General features: G+C 35.7%; 2 protein-coding genes and 1 long non-coding RNA gene across 12 annotated transcripts; 1 reads left to right on the top strand and 2 right to left on the bottom strand.

Moving 5' to 3' along the window:
- Positions 1-5,062: 5,062 nt before the first annotated feature.
- LOC130728333 (CRIB domain-containing protein RIC4) lies at positions 5,063-7,754 on the bottom strand. Its single transcript, XM_057579779.1, has 3 exons — positions 7,447-7,754; positions 6,873-7,022; positions 5,063-5,843 (listed from the first exon to the last, which is right to left on the bottom strand). The coding sequence occupies exons 1-3, from the start codon at positions 7,577-7,579 to the stop codon at positions 5,593-5,595; spliced, it is 534 nt and encodes a 177-aa protein (XP_057435762.1). The 5' UTR covers positions 7,580-7,754; the 3' UTR covers positions 5,063-5,592.
- A 266-nt stretch (positions 7,755-8,020) lies between these two features.
- On the bottom strand, positions 8,021-12,914 carry LOC130728331 (putative pentatricopeptide repeat-containing protein At3g23330). Of its 6 annotated transcripts, none has more exons than XM_057579777.1 (3): positions 10,264-12,914; positions 10,098-10,170; positions 8,021-9,898 (listed from the first exon to the last, which is right to left on the bottom strand). In XM_057579777.1, exon 1 carries the CDS (start codon positions 12,677-12,679, stop codon positions 10,433-10,435), a length of 2,247 nt encoding a protein of 748 aa, XP_057435760.1. In that variant the 5' UTR covers positions 12,680-12,914; the 3' UTR covers positions 8,021-9,898; positions 10,098-10,170; positions 10,264-10,432. The 6 variants fall into 6 exon arrangements, with proteins under 6 accessions (XP_057435760.1, XP_057435757.1, XP_057435759.1 ...); XM_057579776.1 differs by having other exon boundaries at positions 8,022-9,863; XM_057579775.1 differs by having other exon boundaries at positions 8,023-9,898; positions 10,290-12,914.
- Positions 12,915-13,550: 636 nt separating this feature from the next.
- LOC130728334 (uncharacterized) lies at positions 13,551-21,729 on the top strand. 5 transcript variants are annotated; one of them, XR_009015647.1, is made up of 11 exons: positions 13,551-13,676; positions 14,440-14,526; positions 14,623-14,727; positions 14,836-14,946; positions 15,644-15,719; positions 16,568-16,735; positions 17,478-17,626; positions 17,799-17,853; positions 17,934-18,139; positions 18,920-19,001; positions 21,345-21,729. It is a non-coding gene; the product is annotated as an uncharacterized LOC130728334 (long non-coding RNA). The 5 variants fall into 5 exon arrangements; XR_009015649.1 differs by lacking the exon at positions 15,644-15,719 and having other exon boundaries at positions 13,560-13,676; positions 17,803-17,853; XR_009015646.1 differs by lacking the exon at positions 15,644-15,719 and having other exon boundaries at positions 13,567-13,676.
- Positions 21,730-22,130: the final 401 nt, after the last annotated feature.

Here is a 22,130-nt window from a genome sequence, read left to right as displayed (position 1 = left end):
TACTTAAGTGGTTCACTTTATAAATGGGAAAAACTCGTTCTGAAGCCAGTCAAGATCCAATGGAGCGGATGCAAGAAATTATGGAAATGTTGCAGATTGATCGTCAACAAGCACAGGCTGATCGTCAACAAGCACAGATTGACCGTCAACAAACTGATCAACGAATTCAACGTTTGGAAAATATGATGAAGACGTTCATGCATCGGGACGACCTTGGCTCTCAAAGAGACAATCATGAACAGAGCATTAAGCGCCCAGGACAGGAAAAAGAGTCTAACTGTGATAACACTTCTGCACGTTGGCGGAAGTTGGAGGTTCCAGTTTTTGATGGTGTTGCTGATGCCTATGGTTGGGTTCATAAGTTGGAAAGGTTCTTCCAAATTCGTGGAGTTCCAGAGGAGGGGAGATTGCAGGCGGTTCTGGTGGCACTGGATGGAAAAGCTCTATCATGGTTTCAATGGTGGGAAGGTTGTCATCCTCACGCAGACTGGGACACTTTTAAGTTGGCAATTCTGAAGAGGTTCCAAGTTTCAAGTACTCTCAATCCCTTTGCTGCTTTACTAGCCCTTAAGCAAGAAGATTCGGTGGCGGAATTTGTGGAACAATTTGAGAAATTTGCCGGCATGTTGAAAGACATTGATGAAACACACTTAATGGATATCTTTGTGAATGGTTTGAAGGAGGACATAGGTGCAGAAATTAAACTTTATGAACCAACAACCTTATCCATCATGGTCCAAAAGGTTTTAATGATTGAGCAGAAAAATCTTGCAGTTAGTAAGGTTCATCCAAATTCCACTTCTGGTTCAAGGTTCAGTAATTCTTATAAGTCTCCATCCATTTCTCGAACTGTCACAGTTGATACTACACAGAAGAGTGGAGGCAAAAGTTACACACCATCTTCATCTTATTCTGGTAGTGTCTCAGTGGATAAACCATTTCAAAGAAATCGACCGGGTAATTACCGTAGACTTTCTGATGCTGATTACCAGGAGAAGATCCGGAAAGGAGAATGTTTTCGCTGTGATGAAAAATTTGGGCCTAACCATGTGTGCAAGAACAAACAATTTCGAGTTATGCTGATGGAAGAGACTGGCGATTCTGAACCAGAAGATGATCCAGATTGTCACCCCGAAACGGAACCTGTCCCACATTTATCCCTGAATAGTATTGTTGGATTCACTTCCAGAAGGTCTTTCAAGGTTTGGGGAACTATTGAAGATCACAAAGTTGTGGTGTTAGTTGATTGTGGAGCAACTCATAATTTCATTTCCAAGGCGTTAGTACAGGAATTGCACTTGAAGGTTGAGGATACTCCATCTTATGTAGTTGAAGTAGGGGATGGTCATAAGATACCATGCAAGGGTGTTTGTAAGGACGTGTCTTTGCTGTTACACAATGTGCCGGTCAATCAGCAATTTTATTTGTTTGGCCTTGGCGGAGTGGACATTGTATTGGGCCTAGAATGGTTAGCAAGTCTTGGTGACATTAGAGCTAACTTTGAACAGTTGACTTTGCGGTTTACTATGAATGGCCAGAAGTTATCACTCCAAGGGGATCCTGAATTATGCAAGAAGGATGCTTCTTTAAATTCCCTACTCAAGGCTTTGCAACATGGTGAGGGATTTCTCATTGATTTTCAACAAATTCGAGCGGAAACAGATTGGAGGGCTAATGTTCCAGCAGATTTAGTTTCCATTCTCCACCAATTTCCTTCCATCTTTGAACCACCGGAAGGATTACCACCTCACCGTCGGCAAGATCATGCGATTCATCTCAAGGAAGGGGCGCAAATTCCTAACTTAAGACCTTATAGATATCCTCATTACCAGAAAAACGAAATTGAGAAATTGGTTGCTGAAATGTTAGATGCCGGCATTATTCGTCCATCTACAAGTCCCTTCTCCAGCCCCATAATTCTGGTTCGAAAGAAAGATGGTAGTTGGCGGTTTTGTGTTGATTACCGGGCCTTAAACAAGATCATCGTGCCAGACAAATTTCCAATTCCAGTCATTGATGAATTGTTGGATGAAATAGGAGGGGCACAGATCTTTTCAAAGCTGGATTTGCGTTCCGGTTATCACCAAATCAGAATGAAGGAAGGTGACATTGAAAAAACTGCATTCAGAACTCATGAAGGTCATTACGAATTTCTGGTACTTCCTTTTGGTCTCACTAATGCACCCTCTTCTTTCCAATCTTTAATGAATGAAGTTTTGAGGCCCCTTCTCCGCAAGTTTGTATTAGTTTTCTTCGATGATATTTTGATATATAGCCTCTCCATGGAAGATCATATCCAACATTTGCACACTGTTTTATCTCTACTACAACAACATGATTTGAAAGTCAATGGGAAGAAATGCACTTTTGGCCAAGAGACTTTGGAGTATTTGGGTCACATCATTTCTGCAGGTGGAGTTTCTGCTGATCCAAAGAAATTAGAGGCTATGTGGTTGTGGCCTACTCCCAAGGACATCAAAAGTTTAAGGGGTTTTCTTGGGCTAACAGGTTATTACCACCGTTTTGTACAGAATTATGGGAAGATTGCGAAACCTTTGACTAATTTATTGAAGAAAGATGCCTTTCAATGGAGTTCTGATGCTCATGCTGCTTTTGAACAATTAAAGAATGCCATGACTACTCTTCCTATGCTGGCTGTTCCTGATTTTACCAAGCCTTTTGTTTTAGAGACTGACGCTTCAGGTACAGGTTTGGGTGCTGTTTTATTGCAGGAAGGTCGCCCTTTGGATTTTTGGAGTACAACTTTATCTGATCGGAATCAAAGGAAATCAGTCTATGATCGCGAACTGATGGCGGTTGTCAAAGCTGTCCAGAAATGGCGCCATTACTTGTTGGGTCATCATTTTATAATCCGAACTGATCAGAAAAGTTTGAAGTTTTTGGCAGATCAACGCATGTTGGGTGAAGAACAATTCAAGTGGGTTTCTAAGTTGGCTGGGTTTGACTTTGATATTCAGTACAAACCGGGTAAAGACAATTCTGCTGCTGATGCCTTATCCCGGCGGAGTTCTTATTGCGCCATTTCTATCTTACAAATTCATGATTTTGAAGAATGGGTGGAAGAAGTCAATAAAGATGACAAGTTGCAGAAAATTATACAAGACTTGATTCTGGACCCTACTTCTCATTCCGGATATGTCTTGCGTGATCAGAAACTATTCTTTAAAGGTAGATTGGTTTTATCAAAGACTTCCTCCCGTATACCAGTCATCTTGAAAGAGTTTCATTCTTCATTGATGGGAGGGCATTCCGGAATCTTCAGAACATACAAAAGGGTGGCCAACTTGGTTTATTGGGACGGCATGAAATCTGACATCAAGAACTATGTGGCTGCTTGCGATGTTTGCCAAAGGAACAAAAGTGATACTTTAACTCCGGCTGGCTTATTGCAACCTTTACCCGTTCCTACTCAAGTTTGGACAGATATTTCCATGGATTTTGTCACTGGTTTACCTAAATCCATGGGGAAAGACACCATTCTGGTAGTAGTTGATCGTCTTACAAAATATGCACATTTCTTGGCCTTGGGTCATCCCTATACAGCTACTGAGGTTGCTGCAGTATTCCTTCAAGAAATTGTCAGGCTCCATGGTTTTCCTTCCTCCATTGTATCTGATCGAGATCCCCTTTTCTTGAGCAATTTTTGGAAGGCACTTTTCCGAGCAGCAGGTACTCAATTGAAATTTAGTTCTGCTTATCATCCCCAAACTGATGGCCAAACCGAAGTTGTCAACCGGTGCTTGGAGGTGTACTTGCGCTGTCTTACAGGTTCCAAACCCAAAAAATGGGTTTCTTGTCTTCCATGGGCTGAATTCTGGTTTAATACTAATTATAATGCTTCCAGCAAAATGTCACCTTTTCAAGCCTTGTATGGGCAGGATCCTCCTCTTCTTTTCAAAGGTTCGACCATTCCTTCCAAGTTAGATGAGGTTAATAAACTTTCTAAGGACCGGGACGAATTGTTGGCAGATTTGCGAGACAACTTGCTTAAGTCTCAGGATATCATGCGTACATATGCCAACAAACACAGAAGACAAGTGGAATTTGAAGCTGGCGATTGGGTCTTCTTGAAGTTGCAGCCTTATAGAAGGCGATCTTTGGCTCAACGAGTTAATCAGAAACTCAGTCCACGATTCTATGGGCCATTCCAAGTGCTAGCCAAAGTTGGAGCTGTAGCTTATAAATTGGACCTTCCTTCCCATAGCAGAATTCATCCGGTGTTCCATGTCTCTCTTCTTAAGAAAGCCATTGGCGATTCGTTTCAATCTCAGCCCTTGCCTCCCATGCTATCTGAAGATCACGAGTTGCAAGTTTATCCCGAATCGGTTCTCAATGTTCGTGAAGATTCTCCTGGTAATGTTGAGGTTCTGATTTCCTGGCAGAATCTTCCTTCTTGTGAGAATAGTTGGGAATCGGTGGCCCGCATTCATGAAGCCTTTCCAGACTTTCACCTTGAGGACAAGGTGAATCTTCAAGGGGGGGGGGGGGTATTGATAAGATTAAACCTCCTTTGATCCAAGTTTATCGCCGGAAAAAAAAGAATTTCAGGTCTGGAACCACCATGGGGGGTGGCGCAGCCACTACTGTGGCCATGGAGACTGCTGAGCAGCCAAAACAGCAAGGAGAGAGGGGAAATACGAATTTGGCATATGGATAGGGGCAGTTACCAGTCTGTAGTTATTAGGAGTTAGCAGTTATTATGTGTGTATGTCAGTTTGAATTCAAAATAGAAACTGCACTATGCAGTTGTATAAATAATAGATGTAGCCTATTAGATGATCATCCAGGAAATTATAAGTTTGGTAGTATGGAGAGAACAGGCTCTCGAACTCCTGCTGTATTGTACTATTCCCTGTAGAGATTCTTCATCTCTACAGTATCAATAATAATTATCCATTATTCTATTCCCCTATCTTATCAATAAGCCCAAATAGCTTATAGGTAGGCCTTATTGAATTGCAAATTGATGAGTACATGCATATGGTATTAAAACTATGTCTTATATTCAAGTTGAGTTCGACTTCAAGTAGCAATCATGTTGAAATAGTACAAATAGCATATCACTTTGAGGGGTTGTTTAGGAGATTTTAGGGTAGGGGAGGAGGAAGGGCCCTCCCCCTAGTTTCAATTTTACAACCCCCCTACATTTAGGGAAACTCAACAAAATAATTGAAGGAGGATTTTTGGAGGTTTTCATGAATTCTTCAAACCCTTCTTCCTCTTTAAAAGGTCTCAAACAATGTGAGGACTTCTCATGAGCCTTCTATTTTCCTTCTCTCTTCCAAAATTCAACCTACAAACATGGCCTTATTCTCTCTGCAACGTGTGTATCAATAAAATAGTCCAATCTTAGCTTAAAAAGTACCTTAGAGAGATTAAAAGAGTAGCTAGATAAATTACAAATTGAGAGACGCTCATCATCATGGAGTAATTATACATTTACATAGAAACTTAATCATGAAGAGCATGATTACAAATGCAACTCACCATAATATATTTATATATGTATGTATATATATATCCTCAACAACCAAATCATGCTTGCATCAAATATTAAAATGAAAACTTCAATTAATTAGGATGCTTCTGGAGTGATGATGCTTCATCTTTTGAGTCCAAATTAGAGACCTCTTGCTGCCCTAAAGATTGAGATGATAGAGAGAGCAGCTCAGGAGGAAGGAAAGAGTTCCATCCCCTGTTGCTGATGGGGTCAGCAGTAGCTGTGATACCATCCCAACCAATGTGTGCCACATGTTGCACATCTGTTGGGCACCCTATTTCTATGTCCATTTCAAGTTCTTCCAACTCCTCTTCTTTCTCCACTGCAATCATATCATGTTAACAAACAAAAGTAAATCCATATACAAATTAAAAGAGCATAAAATCAAGGGTATATGTCCATTTTTATGTTGCACATGCATGACAATGAAGATTATAGAGTATATTTAGATCCCCATTCAATATTGTTAGAATCATTTATCCTCGTACAAAAGCTAGTAGCAACCCTTACTAGCTTCTCCTGAAATCACTTTTCTAAACGTGAAAAGCCAAATTTATCCTCCCACTTTTTTACATTTTTTTCAGTGTGTACCAAGGTTTCTTTAGCATATACAAGGCCAAAGTTTGAACCCTTCACAACATGCTTAAAAGATTTCAAGTATCTAACAATTGTGCTAGAATGTTGTGGTCAATTTTTTAGATTGGAACATGTTATTGTGTAGAAGAATAATTACTACATAAGTTTAATATTATAGGTATAGTTAATCAACTTTTGGTCTTTGTAGTTTAGTATGTAGTAATTTTAGTCCATTTACTTTATTTTTCACATTTGCAGTCACCATGTTTTACTGATTCAGCAATTTTGCTCCCTTCACTTTATTTTTAATGATTCTATCTCTCTAGTTTAGCGATTTCTTAATTTTGGTTCCTTTTCTTCTTTTTGTATTGGATGGAGAGTTAGTGATGAGACTACATCTACACACTTAATAAAATAGAGGGGCCACATCGAGGAATCGCCAAGCTTGAGGGACTAAAATTGCAAAAAGAAAAATAGGAGTTCAAAGTTACAAAATCATTAAAATTCATAAAATATGAGAAACATAAATGTGAAAAATGATGTATGAGGACTAAAATTGTGAACAAAAAAGTGTTTCGGGATGTATTTATTTTCCCATTTTCATACTTTCTAAGTAGTATCCAGACGGGCTCTAAGCGTAAACAATTTAATCATTGAGTTATAAAGCTTTATAAAATTTTAATGTTTCTTAAGCTTTTATCAAGTTGTATTTATACCTGTAGATACTATATTCATGTAAGAATGGCTCCATGTAAAATACCAGCAAAATACTCACCAAACAATTGAGAAAAGTTCTTGAAACCCTTGAACAGCCTATTGAAACCGGTGGAAAGGTTAGGCTTTGGAACAACGTCAAGGAACCTCAACGAGTTTTTCATGCTTTCACCGGACAAAGTCTCTGAATCCTCAACGCCTTTAGATCCTTCTATACTTATCATAACAAATAATTAGTAAGAGACCATATATTAAACAAAGCAATTTGAATATATCATAATGTAGCATGCATATAAAACAAAATATATTAGAAAGAAAATGATATCAAATGCAGAAAATGAAAAACAAAGGAAGAAATAAGGTATAATGCAAAGTGTCTGCACTGTTAATGTAAATTTATTTATACATGGGCAACCAATAATTTGTCATCATATTAGAATATAAACATTTAATTTAATTAAAACTTAAAAAAGAATAATTGCTCATGAAATATACACTCTTATGTGGCACAAAATGATTGAATATAAAGAAGTTTTACGCTATGAAAATTATACTCTTCTCTTATACTAGACATTAGTTTAAGAACTATACAATAGCATGTAATTGTTTGATAGCAAATAAAGAGAGGGAGAGACTTATTGAATCTTGTTGTGTGTTGGTGTCTGATTTTGATCTTCTTGGCTGGGGAACACCTACAGCAACACTGGCCTCAGAGATGCAACCAGCAGAGAAAGGAAGAATGACAAGCCTTTCCATTCTTTGTCTCATTCTTGCTAAGGGGTGAATATCAATTTGGAATTGGAACTTGAACTAGCAAAAATAATGGAACCTTGAGCTAAGTTTTCACAACTAGAATATATAGCTAGCGTTGTTCTTGTTGTTATAATATAATATAAGACACTCACATGGGTACTTCCTTTCCCTTAACTTCATTTTCTTTGAAGCATATATGTTATCATTACGTATACAAAGTCAAGCTACATATGATTAATAAACTCATTTGGTAAGTGAGAGGGACATACCCATACGCAACATTAGAGTATGATGCATGTTTGGATTTGTATGATAATAACACTATCAAATTGATCGATCAATTCACTTGATGTGTCTTAACGAACATCACCTTGAAAAAGTTGTTGGTTGAGTAGTGAGTGACTAAAGTGAAACTAAAACCTACGAACGTAAGATTAGATCAAATCATTATTTTCTCCTTCATAGTGCTATCCATTTCCTTCACTTACCTCTCTTCTACAATAAGCCTTCCCCTTTTGTTTATTGTTTTTTTATACCATGGTATCCATTGTCGATAGTAGTGACTAATCTTCTCGTCACGGGTGCTCGCACTAAGCGGTAAACCACTGACTATGAAATGTGCATTATTCCCAAGAGTAGGAGTAACGATCGAACTCCCGACATCATTGTTAAAAGACGAAGTAAGTAACCACCACACAACACATCGTGATTCGCTTTATTGTATTGGATTCAATATGTTTAGCATTCACTTTTCTTGTAAAATAAAAGTCCATATATCCATGTTTGTTCCTTTTTGTTTACTTGTTTTTTACTCGAACTAGAAGTAGTACATCCCAAGCAAACTTCCAAATGTTGCGATGGAGACCAAATCTGATATTTCTTGAATACGTACAAAGAAGCAAAGGCATCATTGATTGTAAGAATAGAAAATGGGTTTGTTGAGGCTGGTTGAGTTGTCCTTCTTCCAGTTCATTACTCACTAAATCTGATGTGTGTTGATTATCAGAAGCCTTATCAAGTTAATCAAGCTTAAACCAGTTCTAACTCTTTTTTATTTTTGTTAAAAGAATCATGTGTAACAAATCCACGTATATAATACTATCATATACTTGTAATTTTCAAATACTAATACACTCTTTTTGTTGTTGAGAAGTCGCGAATGACTACAAATATGACCATAATAGTCCTTGTAAAGAGAATGGAATCCCCACCTTCATCAAAGTCAATGATAGGGGTAGAGTTAGACCTAACCTGAATTCTAAGATGTTATTAGAGTCTAATCAGGATTTGTTTATTGAGCCACCCACATATGTCTAATCTTGCAAACTCCATGCTCTATATGTCTAACTCTAGGCGTGGTAGGTGTGATGTGAGGTCTCACATTAACTAAAGATATGACCAAAGTAGTCCTGTGAATAGAAGGGGATCCTCACCATTACCAGAGTCAATGATTGGGTAGAGTTATACCTAACCTGCAATCTAAGTTATTATCAAAGTCTATTCTAGATCCATTTATTGAGCCACAAACAAATGTCTAGTCCTACAAATTTCGCGTTCCATATGTCCAACCCTGGGTGTGGTTGTGTTGAAAGGTCTCACATTAATTAGAAAAATATGATTAAAATAGTCCTTATAAATGAGGTAGAGTTCGGCATAGCCCGAATTCTAACTTTAAGACTTCTGTTAATGTAAATTAAGCACTCAAAATAATGGAAATCTTGTCTCTATCTTAACCAACAAAGTTGTTTGAGTATCTAGTCCATGATTGTGTGAAGCTGTAAAAAGTACTAATGATGCATCCCTATAACTATCATATTTAACTCTGCCTATAGAAGGCTAGACGTATCAAGTAATTCTTAAGCTGTGTCTTACCTATAACGACCATAACAACTTATATAATACAAGATCAAGTTGTCCTTTTCGATATAATCTTCATGCTTTCAGATTAGCAGATAAGAATATTTCAATCAGTTATGTCTGATATTACACATTCTTTTGGACAAAGACTCTTGTAAGATTTTCTCTTGATAAAACTAGATGGTGTACATTATTAATACATCAGACATTGTTAACTGTTAAGACAAACAGCACTGGAGCAAATCCAGTCTAAATTACCATCATTTTTGGAAAAATAAAAAACTCATTGTGCTATGCCTGATTAATTACAGTGAATATGAGAGCAGTGCAAGGGAAGATTGAAGTGCTATATTGGCTTTCAACAGGCTAATAGAAGCTGCAAAGCCAGAACATAGATGATAGATGACAAAACTTGAGCCAGAGCTCCCTTGGTGTACAAACCCTTGAGCATCAAGATTCAATAAGGTTAGGTGGGTTCTGGGTCAAAGTTTACAAACATAAGACAGGATAGGCAAATCTAATGGTTTTAACTTTCAACAAAGTAGGGATAGGCAAACAACTTTTAGCTGAAGCCAAGAAACAACTATTAATTAAAAAACTTGCTTTATTTACCAAACAAAACTTTTAATAAATTCATTGGGTTGGCATATGCATTTGAAATATATATCAATAATACCTTTGGTAATTGATGTCACTCCAATGCTATCATTCTTGCTCCATTAAGTTTAGGCGATACTTGATGAAGTAACCTGGAACCACAGATTTAGAATAAACTTGGTGGATTTTTTTCTTATAATAAAAATTGAAAATATAAAAAATCAGAACCATAGATTTAAAGCAACCTGGAACCAACAATTTAGAAGATTACCGCTATCATTCTTGCTCCATTGCTAACATAAGGTTTAGATGGCTGATGTTGAGATTTACATGCCACACCATCAAGTTATGATGAGTGGTTTCAGAACATCAAGGCTATATTCTAGACTAGGTAATCATATGCTTTACCTTTTGTCACCAATAATCTCCACAAGAGCAACTACCATACTTAAAATGATGGAACCTATGAGAATCTCTCACAATTATATCACGTTCCAGAAGCTGAGAAGCGTACTTGATGAAGTTATGGCAATCGGTACAAATGCGGAGGTTTTTCATGATTCGGATTGGTGTCCTATTGGCAGTGTTAATGATACCAAAGACAAGCGCAAGTTTTTCACTGTGATGACTAATAAGTACTTCCCCTTGTTCATCTTCTACATCCTGCGTGACCGGATTCACATCACTGGAATATCCAATCTCCTTCAACCTTCCTACTAAAGTGTCCAGATATGAATATATCTCCTTGTCTTGTTGGTGAGACCTATCTCCCATGACAAACGTGTGGGTTTGATCCTTTAACTGAATCCAAGATTGGCCAGGCTGCTTCTTCACACCTCTTTGATGCATCAAACTCCTTACCATGGCAGCCTCGTCCCATCTATGATTAGAAGTGCACATATTTGATAGCAAAATATAGGCTTCTGGATCAGATGGTGCAACTTGAAGCAACATTTCAGAAACCCACTTTCCCATCTCAATGTTTTTATGCAGTCGACAAGATGATAAAAATGATTTCCATACAGAGGTCAAGTGAGAGATGCCATTCTCAAAGATAAAGTTTTTTGTCTCAATTAAGCAACCTGCTCGACCATAAAGATCAACCATAGAAGTGCAGTGTTCAACTCCGGGATTGATGCAATAAACATCTTTCATCATCCTAAAATATGTGGAGCCTTCTTCAAGCAGCCCTACATGGCTGCATGCATTTATAACCCCTAAAAAAGTAACCTCATTCGGTACAATACCCTGATTCAACATTCCTTCAAAAAGACTACTTGCCTGCTTTCCTTTACCATGTAGCGCGCAGCCAGATATCATTGAAGTCCACAAGAAAACATTTGGTTCATTGATTTGTCTGAAAATCACCCAGGCATCATCCAAGCTACCGGATTTAGAATACATATGAATTAAGGAGGAACCAACATAAGCATCTATTCTATGTCCAATTTTCTGAATGTAGGCATGCATCTGCCTGCCGAATTCCAAAAGTCCAGCATTAGCACAAGCAGATATAACGGTTGTAACAGTTCGAATATCCACTATAGCCAGTTCATGAACCATTGACCTGAAAGTTTTCAAACAGTCTTCATACTTTCCATTCCAAACATAACCAGAAACCATGGAATTCCATGGAACTATTCCTCCAGAATTCCCTGTTCTCAACAAATTCAGAGGTACATCTTTCAGAATTACAGATGCCTTATCCGTTCTCCCACACTTGCAATACATTTCTACAAGTGAGCTATTTATAAAGTTGTCACCATTCAAGGCCAATGTTATGACCCGCCCATGAAGTTGTTTCCCAAGCTCCACCAGTGATAAAGAAGAAGCCAAAATGAGAGCTATGGAGAACGTGACTTCAGAGAACTCAGTCCCATTTTCCACCATACAGAACAGTAGTTCTAGCGCACGTCTTTCATAACCGCATCGTATCAGCCCGTCGATGATTGTATTCCAACTCACAACATCCTTGCTAGGCAAGTTCCTGAACATGTCAAGAGACTTCTCCACATCTCCTGCACCGAGATATGCACGAATCATTATATTCCACGTCACGACATCTCCCTCACCGGTCAACTCAAACAACCTTTCTGCGTATTCAAAAGCCTTGCATTTCAAGTAAAGATCAAGGATAGAGTTCACCAGCACAACATCTGCATCAACCCCATTTCTGAGCATCCAGGCATGGACTCCCTTACCCAATTGAAGATTCTTTTCAGCTGAGCAGCACTTGAAGACACTAGACAATGTATACTGATTTGGACAAGCACCCTTTGCCTGCATTTCTCTGAAAAGACTAAAGACCATCTCTGAAGAGCCAGCTCTAGCAAAACCTGATATGAGGACGGTCCATGTCTGAGTGTCTCTGTGGGGAATTTCATCAAACAGCTTGTGGGCATGGTCTAAGTTGCTGGATTTAACGTAGAGATTCAAGATATAGTTAGCTGAGTTCAAAGTTTGAAGAGAACCATTCTTCAAATACTGGGCATGAAGAGCACCTAGTGGTGGTGGTGATGACACATAGGATAAGGTGGAATGATGTGAGGAACATGGATGGCGCAAACGGAAGTGAAATGAAGAGTTAGCAATGTGACAATTGGTCGCAGAAATAAGCTTGGCGTATTTCCGACAAGAAGATCCAAGACCACGATAATCCATAAAAATGAGTGTTATCACCCAACCTTAGCTTATATAAAGTTTCAGCATAATATTTGCGGAACCACCTTAAAGTGACAGCTAAATATTTTGTTTTAATGAAGTGAAACCTGTTTGATATTTTAAAACTTATACACCTGAAAATTTTGTTAGAAATTTCCTCATCATGGAGAATGTATATTCATCAAGTTTTTTTTTTCCCTCTTTTCACATATATGTCGCCTGAGGAATAGTTGCATGTTCCTCCCAAAAAAATGTGAATAATAACTTGCAACCATAATCTTGTTGCAATTCATTGACACTCAACACTCCTATTTCTTTCTTTCTTTCTTTTTTTTTCTCGTTGGTTTCATTTTGTTGGTAGATAGAGAGCTCTTCCTAGACGAACTTCACCTTGTTGTCATCCACAAGTTTAAGAAAAAAAATACAAAAAAATAATTATTTAACGTTTGAAATATGAGGTAATTTTCTTCCTTATTTTAGGTGAATAAGTGCTTCCTTTTTTTTAGTGAATAAGTGGTTATAGAGAATAACAAAGCATTTTTATCCTTTAAGACACATGTTAATAAAATAAGTTTTACTTATATCATTTTATTTTATTATGAGTGAAGTTACTACTTATTAGTTTCATACGTTATTCGAGATTGTAATATATTTATGAGATTGTGCTACACACTGGAAAAATGATAAGATATTAAAAGACTTATAAACTCCCAAAAAATAAGTCATTACAAATCTCCCTTCGATCACTATTTCAATAATGAAATGTATATAATTCACACTACTATTTAAAATAGACTATTTCAAGGTACATAGCATAATTACATATCTACTACTTCTTATTCTTCCACTACTGTAGCTAAAAGACCTCCAATCACGGCTCACCACGTGTCCACTGCTTTAACGCAATTTTTTTTTTCTCAGCTTCAGCCTTGCAAATGACGTCGTTCTGAACTCTTCACTGTTCCTCCCCTACCATGACGAACCCTAGATTGCTTTGGTATGTCCTCTCCCCCTTTCTACCAACTCTGAAGTACAAGTCACGCTCTTCTGATTTATTCATCTCTCTTCCAAAGTTTTCTTCATCTTCACTTCAATCTGAAACCCTAACTGTGATGTCGTGTTTTCGTTCAACTTTCCATCCCCTTTTCACCAACCCATCAATTGCGTCCTATCAGATTGATGTGATGATGGTTTGCTTTTGGCCGCTGGTTGATGTTTGCCTCACGATTTCTTTGCCGTCGTTTATGGTCTTACCATTCACATCTCTACATCTCAAACCATCCCATGTTCATGCGTCATCCCTTCTCCTGCAAAACCGAAATTGTAGGTTTGAATGCATCAGCAAAGGTTGACTCTCTAATCAAATGGTCAATGTTAATCCAAAGCTCCATTAATTATCTCCATTGTGTTGTATATATTTTGTACTACTCAATCCTCTTATCTGTATTGTAGATTTTGTTTTTTTGAAAAACAAATTTTTTTAAAATTTATGTACTATGATTACCTACATCTGCTAGATGTGTGGTTGTGTCACTGTAGTTTCAAATTTTGGCTATAAATACCCCATGTTGTGAACTCCTACTGATTTGTTTGATTTCTCTTTCAACCACACTTCACCTCCCCTTCCAATTAGCTGGTCACTGACTCATGAAATTAATTCCAAATAGTTCATACTTGATAGTTCCAGATGATAATCTTCTATCTATTTTTTGTTTTCTCCGTTTATGTTTTCTGAATTACATTCCCTGTGTTTTATGTAGGTGGTACTTAGAGGTGGTCAGGTTGCATCAGCCGTTAGCACTACTGATCATCATGCTGGAAATTTTGAAGCCAAATTTTATGATATGGTAAATTATCCCCCTCTAAATTTTGAGTTCTGTAATGACTTGATTGTGTGCATATCTAGCTACTTTAATTCATATTTGTTATTTTCATTTGTTTAGATTCTTCAAGAAGAATTTAGGGATGTGAAAGGGCATTCTGGACTGATTAATGCTATGGCCTTTATTCAGTTGTTGTTCAATTTTCTTCTTTATGAGTGTTTGATGGTGAGTTTAATTAGCACTGAGATACTAAAACTTGGCCTAAATATTGTGTTTATTCCTTTGTCACTGAATGTTGTAGTTGTACCTACTCATGGTTTGTTCCTATTACAGCAATAATAGCTCATGGATCTCTCACAAAACAAGGAGTAGAAGCAAGCATTGAGAAAAAGCATTGTAAGGGAACTTGCTGATGATTTGAGAGCTCAGGCTTCCTACATGAGAGTAAGAAGAAAACATATTTTCATTATTTTTCAATTTTCTTTTTGTTTATGGTTGTTATAAGATTGTGGAATAACTTTTCATGAGGAAACTAAATGTTAAGCTTTGTAATTTGAAGATATATGCTTAAATTGATTTGTGTTTTTTCACTAAGTGATTGTGTATCATCTCTACACTACATATCAAAAGGGGATTAAAGTGCAGCCAATTATCCATACAAATTGTTTAGTGCGTAATACTCAGGCATTTGGATATTGTATGGCATCCTTTCTTTCAAATTGGAGAACCTGCATTTGAAATTTAAAATGACTTGATATAAACAATAGAATGTTATACCTTATGATCTTTTAATTTTTCCTTTTTTATTGTTTTTTTGGATAAGCAAACTTTATATAAAAGGAAGTACAAGAGATAGAAAATAACAAACCAATATAGAAAACAGAATTGAGTTAAGGAAGAAAACCAGCTTGAGAGTAACGAAATCTACTCCTAGACCAAGCTAATCAGATACCCACAACCCATTTAAATCCAAATGCCCCTTTTCCCAGCCTTGGATCAGCAGTTACAGAAGCGCAAGAAACAGGGAAGCATGAATGTAACAGAATGCAAATTAAAAACTTGCTGGTTTTTCTGTGTCCTTTTTATTTTTCAAATTTCATAACCCCGTCATTTATATTAATTATAAACATAACTTTTCCAGATCATGAAAGAAAGACCTGCATTATTTGACCCTGTCAGTGATGGACATGTTTTAGTGCAGTTTTATGGAAATAATGGTATTCTCTATCTTTCTACATAGGAGTTTCTTGGAATTTCCTAACCCTGTACTGAATCACACTTTGTTGCTTTACACTTTACGGTTCTTGGATTGATCAAGTCACAGATATTTCAACCTTTGAGGATATGAGTTCAATCCTGGTCTTGCAGTCCGCTTTTGCAGCTATAAGTTCAGGGTGTCAAGAAGTCTGTAGTTTATATATACATTTTGATAACATTTAATATCTGAGTAAAGTCGTGCTAGAAGAGGGAGTAGATAGAATACCTCATCCTCAACCTAAAATGAAGAAAGAAGAGGGCAAAAAGATCTTATTTTGACTAATTTTAATTTTTCTAAGATGTTGCTCAGCAGTTTGTCTCCCAACTTCTTTATTGGACCATCAAAAAAGTGTTATCGCATGCAATTTAACCACAATTTTTAGATACATCATATATGCTGCATATCACCATATGCTGGAGTTGGAAAAGATGAGAAACATTACTTACAAGTGTTTCTTAATTAATGTTCAAGACCCTTTGTTTATTGTCTTAATAATTTTTGTATCCATGAGATTGTGTTAAGGGATTTTAAGATTTTTCCAGATTTTTCCTGAAGAATCTACAAATTAGAATAGGATAATCCAAGGTCCAATCACTCTCAAGGCATAAACAATCTGTATTAAAGCCATATTTTGAAAGGATCATCTATGGTCTGTTTGTTTTTTTTAGCATTTGCCTGACCTGCAATCTGTTTGTGGAGCCAAGTTGTTGGGAGCAACTAAGATAATTTGGATTGGCAATAATGAGATGAAGAGAGAACGTATAGTTCTTATTTAAATTTTTATGTTTCTTATTTTTTATATGACAGGGATTGTTTACCAGGAATGGACATTATATGTCTTTCACTCTAAGGAGTTGCAATGTCAAAATAAAATTTTGATTTGTTAAGGGAAGATATGGTGGCAAAGAATGAAGCAGATTGTAGAAAACTAAAGGCGTCGTCAAAGTCCTCCAAGTTTTGGGAACTGCATAGAAGGTGCTCTTTTCTTTAGGCATCTTTAATTATTAGAGCTTTTGAAATATGTGTATTTTTCTGTTGGACGTGGAGAATTTGTGGTCAGTTTTGTCCTGCTTGATTGATTCAAAAACAGGATAACTATCTCAATTTGGTCCCAATGCTTTTTCATTGTTCCATTATAATCTATCTAGGGGATCATTGGAAATCATGCTTTAGAGTGTGGTTGTTATATCAGTCTTGGTAGTGTTACTGAGTGCATATGAAAATATGTACTTTTGTTATATGTGGTGATGTTGTGTTGATCTTATATTCAGGGAACATTAATTTTATTTGTGTGGAGTACTATGACATTACCTATCCAATAAGAAGTTTGTTCTCACAAAAATAATTGAGAGTCTCTGGTTTAAGTGCTACTAGAATGGTGCTCAATTGCAAAAGTGTACCCATTCATCTTCTCTACTCTGGTCTTTTGTTTTATGCTATCATGAAATGTTTTGATTTATTTTTCCTTTTCTTTTGGTATGCTTTTAGAACTATGATAAAAGCAATGGAACAAGAGTTTTTTAATGGGTTAAATTTTCTGCTTTTAACATCTACAAAATAAATGATTAAGATGAATAAGTTTTCTGCTGTTAAGATGTCAATAAGTTGAGTGTCAGGCTTAAGTTTAATGGATTACTTTTTATGGATTTGTCTTACTCATTGTCCTTTTTGATGTGGATCATATCTAAGATGACCTTTACCTCTTAACTAATTTCAGCTTCGAAGAAGGATAGGCATTATCTTCGCTACCAAATAGAAGTTGAGTGAAAGTTAAAAGATTTAACATTTTCCAGTGAAAATGAGATGCTTAAAGACACTGCAATCTTCTCAAGATCATAATTGTCATCTCAAGTGTTGATCTTCAAGGTAATGGCCCTGTGCTTTTTGAATGCTTGAAGCAAATTGAAATCCTATTCCTATGGACCATGCAACCAACATGTTTTAATTATGGGTTCAAAATTATGGGTGATGTATTCTTTTCAATCAGTTTTAATTATATTTTTTGTTGAATTCATTATTTTATCGATCTATTTTGTAGTCAGTTTCTTCTGAAAACCGTGCTCAAATTTGGTGTTAGATTCCTTCTCTTGAAGGTAAGAACTTAAAAGAGTAGCCAGCTGAAAGTCATTGAAAGATGAAATCTTAGGCCTATCTGCTTGCTTTTTCTTTGCAGGCTGCATATAATGTTCCATTTCTGATGCGTAGAAATACTATACCCAAATTGGAGCTTTCATCTCCACCCAAATCAAATATCATTCATTCCAATCACCATACGACATGATTGCCTTCTTGCTGGCTCAGAAACAACTGCAGACTTTACTTCCTCAGTGCATTCTCTTCTTATGAATACAATGGACCTCACTAAGCCTAAAATTTAAGGTTGTTTAAGAGAGCAAAGATCTCATATGGTATTTTTTTATTTCACATATTGGTTACCTGCATTAGCATGTAGTCACAATCTTAATGGACAATGATATTGAAGTGGGTCAAGAAGTGAGAACTATTCATGCTAAATGGAGATAATTCTTGCTTAGTAAGGGGCTGTAAAACATTTATCTTAATGGTTCATAAATTGCATAGTTTGCTCAAATCTATTGTGATTTTTATTTGTCTTCATTTTTGGATTTCATGTTTAAGCTGAATGTGTATAGATAGTATACAGAATGGACTTGATTTTAAAAAGAAACTAGGGAAACTAAGGATCCATTGAAACTCTATACATTGATTTTAAAAGGACACAATAGACTTAGTATTTGAAACTATGCTAACACACGTGTTATTTGTTTTATTAATTTGTTTAGTAGACAAATCTAATTTTATATTCTGATAATTTTTATTATGCATCTCCATGTTTCTCATTTGTTAAACCTACTTGGTTGACTGATTACATAATACATATGACATTTTTTTAGATAAAACAGAACCTGAAACCAACTCTCATGTCATTATGAATGAGATTTAAGGGTTTAACTCTTAGTTTTATCCATATGAATTAGGGGTTGTGGTTAGTTTATTCAAGTCAAGGGAAGAAATTTATGATTTTTGTGCCCCATGAACATGCTTTAAATACTCTTTAAAACTAATTTATGTGCTTATTACAGAAATGTTGATGGTGACCTTTCCATTCATTTAACAGTAATTTGGTTCTAAACCATATAGGTACGCTACTGTTGGATAAAATGACAAGACAATCACAATCCAACTACAACAAAGAACTACATTTTTTTTGCACTTATCACAGGTACGGTTATAACAGCATGCATGCATATATATGGTTTGAATTTTTGATGAACTTTTTTAAACTCATTAAATGGATGATTAGAATTAATATAAAGGAATTAAACATAATGAAAAATACAATGATATATCTTTTCAAGTTTCATCTATTGTATATATACATTAAGAAATGAGAATGATGATTGATTAAATATTGATAAACTTGCTCAGAAGATTTGTGTGTGTATTTATTTAAATTTTTGAAGAACTTATTTAAACTCATTGAATGTATGATTTGAATTAATATAAAGGATTGAAACAGAATGAAAAGTATAATGATATATCCTTTCATCTGTTGTGTATATACATTAAGAAAAGAGAATGAAGATTACTTAAATATTGATAAACTTGCTCAGAAGATTTCACTATAGTCTTTCATCTTGAATGTAGAAAGTTATAAGGGCCCTGTATATTGCTGCAGCACTAGAATAGGACCTATCAAATCTTCCATCGAAGTTTTTTTTTTTTTGAGCTATTAAAGGTTATTAGTTTCAAGTCTTGGTTAGCAGAATCAGATAGACTGTCAAAATTTCCATTAAAAGATAAGGTTGGTACTTAGTACTTCTATTGATTGATTATGATAGCCATGCCAAAGATTGATTTAGCATGAGGGTAAGAAAAAGTGTAATTGCTAATATGAAGGTCACCATCTTTGTAGGAGTCATTGTCACGTCTCTTTTTCCATTTTCCAGGATTAGGTTTTTATACCCTTAGAATTAAAAGATACTAGGAGGTATGGTTTTGCTTTTATGCCTTAAAGACTTTCTATTGATCTCAATTGTGTGCCTAGGCCTATAGGGAGACTTTCGTTGTCTTAGTTGTGGATTGGTGTTTGCTTTTGAAGATTAATAAGTATATAAACTATCTGTGTTTGATTTAAAAGATAAGGTTGGTACTTAGTACCTCTATTGATTGATTATGATAGCCATGTCAAAGATTGATTTAGCATGAGGGTAAGAAAAAGTGTAATTGTTAATATGAAGGTCACCATCTTTGTAGGAGTCATTGTCACGTCTCTTTTCCCATTTTCCAGGAGTAGGTTTTTATACCCTTAGAATTAAAAGATACTAGGAGGTATGGTTTTGCTTTTATGCCTTAAAGACTTTCTATTGATCTCAATTGTGTTCCTAGGCCTATAGGGAGACTTTCGTTGTCTTAGTTGTGGATTGGTGTTTGCTTTTGAAGATTAATAAGTATAGAAACTATCTGTGTTTGATTTATGAGAATCTGATGTAAACCAATGCAACAGTAAACTAGAATTGATAAATGGATGAAGGAAAACAGATTGATTTGATTAATAGAATTGAGAAAAGAGACACAATAGTCACTACTACTCCAGAGCTAAGCTCCTATAGAGAAAGCATTTCTCTATTCTCTATTACAACAATATGATTCTCAGATGCCTCTCTCTAGCTAACATAAATTCCCCTTTATACACATGTTTCCCTGATTCCTGTAGCTAACTTCCTTAGCCCTCTTTCTCACACTGCCAGCTCATTACATTCTAGGTGCTTCTATTCTTTCCCCTCCTTGGATACACGCGCCAAACCTTGGGCCTTGGGTTAGCTATCTCAGCCCATTCCTGACTTGGGGGCCTATCAGAATCTGACATTCTTTATGATTTGTTGGAGCTGATATTGAATCATAGGTGATGCATATATTTTTTCAAGAAATAAAATTCTTACATTGGGATCCAATGTAAAAATATTAACAACTCTTATTTTAATGGCTCAGATATCAAATCATTTTAACAAATTGTAGAATGGTTGCTCTGTGCGTACGGGTTAACACTTTTTTGCTTAGAGAATTACTTGGAGATTAAGATATGAGAAATTGAAGGGTCTTGGCTAAATTAAGACTCAATACAAAAATGTGTTTCTGTATTTATGTTAGCAATCTCCTTGGTACAAGAATTCATCCAAAGTTATAGTCTGGCTGAGGAATTAGCCATAGTTGTTTATAAGCATGATATTCTGGAAAGTATTTTTTTATTTTTGAGTGTCAAGTCATGCTAAGATGAAAACCAAGCTTAGGTGTCCTCAGCTTGAAATGATATATATGCTTACAGATACATCAAAGGTCGCACATAGAAGAGTCATGCTCTTACAAGTATGTATTTATGTTTCAGAACAATTTATAAAATTCATTTTGTTCTATCCATGATTACTTATCCATCTTATAGCATTTAAGTCCAACCCTGCACATAGAAGAGTCATACTATTGCAAGTATGTATTCATGTTTCAGAACGATGTATAAAATCCATTTTCTTCTATCCATGATTACTTATACATCTTTTATCATTGTCAGCAACCTACTGCTCAAAGGAATTTCAACCCTGCAAGAGAATCGTATTCAATATTGTGGTATGGCTTTAGGACGATGGAACTAACACATGGAAAAAAATACAACCTAAAAGCGCTCCTCCTTTTACGGCTCTTTTTGTTTTCACAGTCTAGATCATTAGATGTGAAAGAAAATATTTGCATTATAAAATGTTGCCCTGAATCACTTATCAAGCTCTTAAAGTACTAAAAATTCAAATTTGACATCACTATTTTATTACTGTAGTCCTTTCCTAATGATACATTGATGAACGAGAAAGAGTATCTATGTCCTAAAAGTAAAATTGGTTATTGTTATTATGTCTTTTTAATTTGAAATTAAAAAGGCTCCTCAAGAACATTGTCTTCAAGGAAGTTTTCCAAAAAAAGTTACAAGGATTAGTTTGTATGATTTCCTAATTTTTATTTTCTCTAAAGTTGGGTGCTAATTCAATTAACCAACATTTGAGCAACATATATTATATACCTTATTCGTACCTCTTTGTATTTATTATTTGTTTATCTTTTACATGTAAGATTGCGTTGGAGATTATACCCACAAGTTCATATTAACCGTAAAGGGCGAACCAAACTTAATATTGTAGAGTTATCCAATTAATGTCCATAAGTAAGATGAAATATCGAGACAAAACGAAAGATAATAACAACATATAAGTGTTTTACTAATTAAAATTATTTGTTTTAGTAAATATATCATATTATTTCATATATATCAAACACTCAGTAATTAATTAATAGTCAAAAGAAAAAA

The sequence above is a fragment of the Lotus japonicus genome, chromosome 1 (assembly GCF_012489685.1).
Source record: "Lotus japonicus ecotype B-129 chromosome 1, LjGifu_v1.2".
NCBI classification, from domain to species: domain Eukaryota; kingdom Viridiplantae; phylum Streptophyta; class Magnoliopsida; order Fabales; family Fabaceae; genus Lotus; species Lotus japonicus.
The sequence above is the reverse complement of the archived record's forward strand: the minus strand, read 5'-3'. Positions and strand labels throughout refer to the sequence as shown.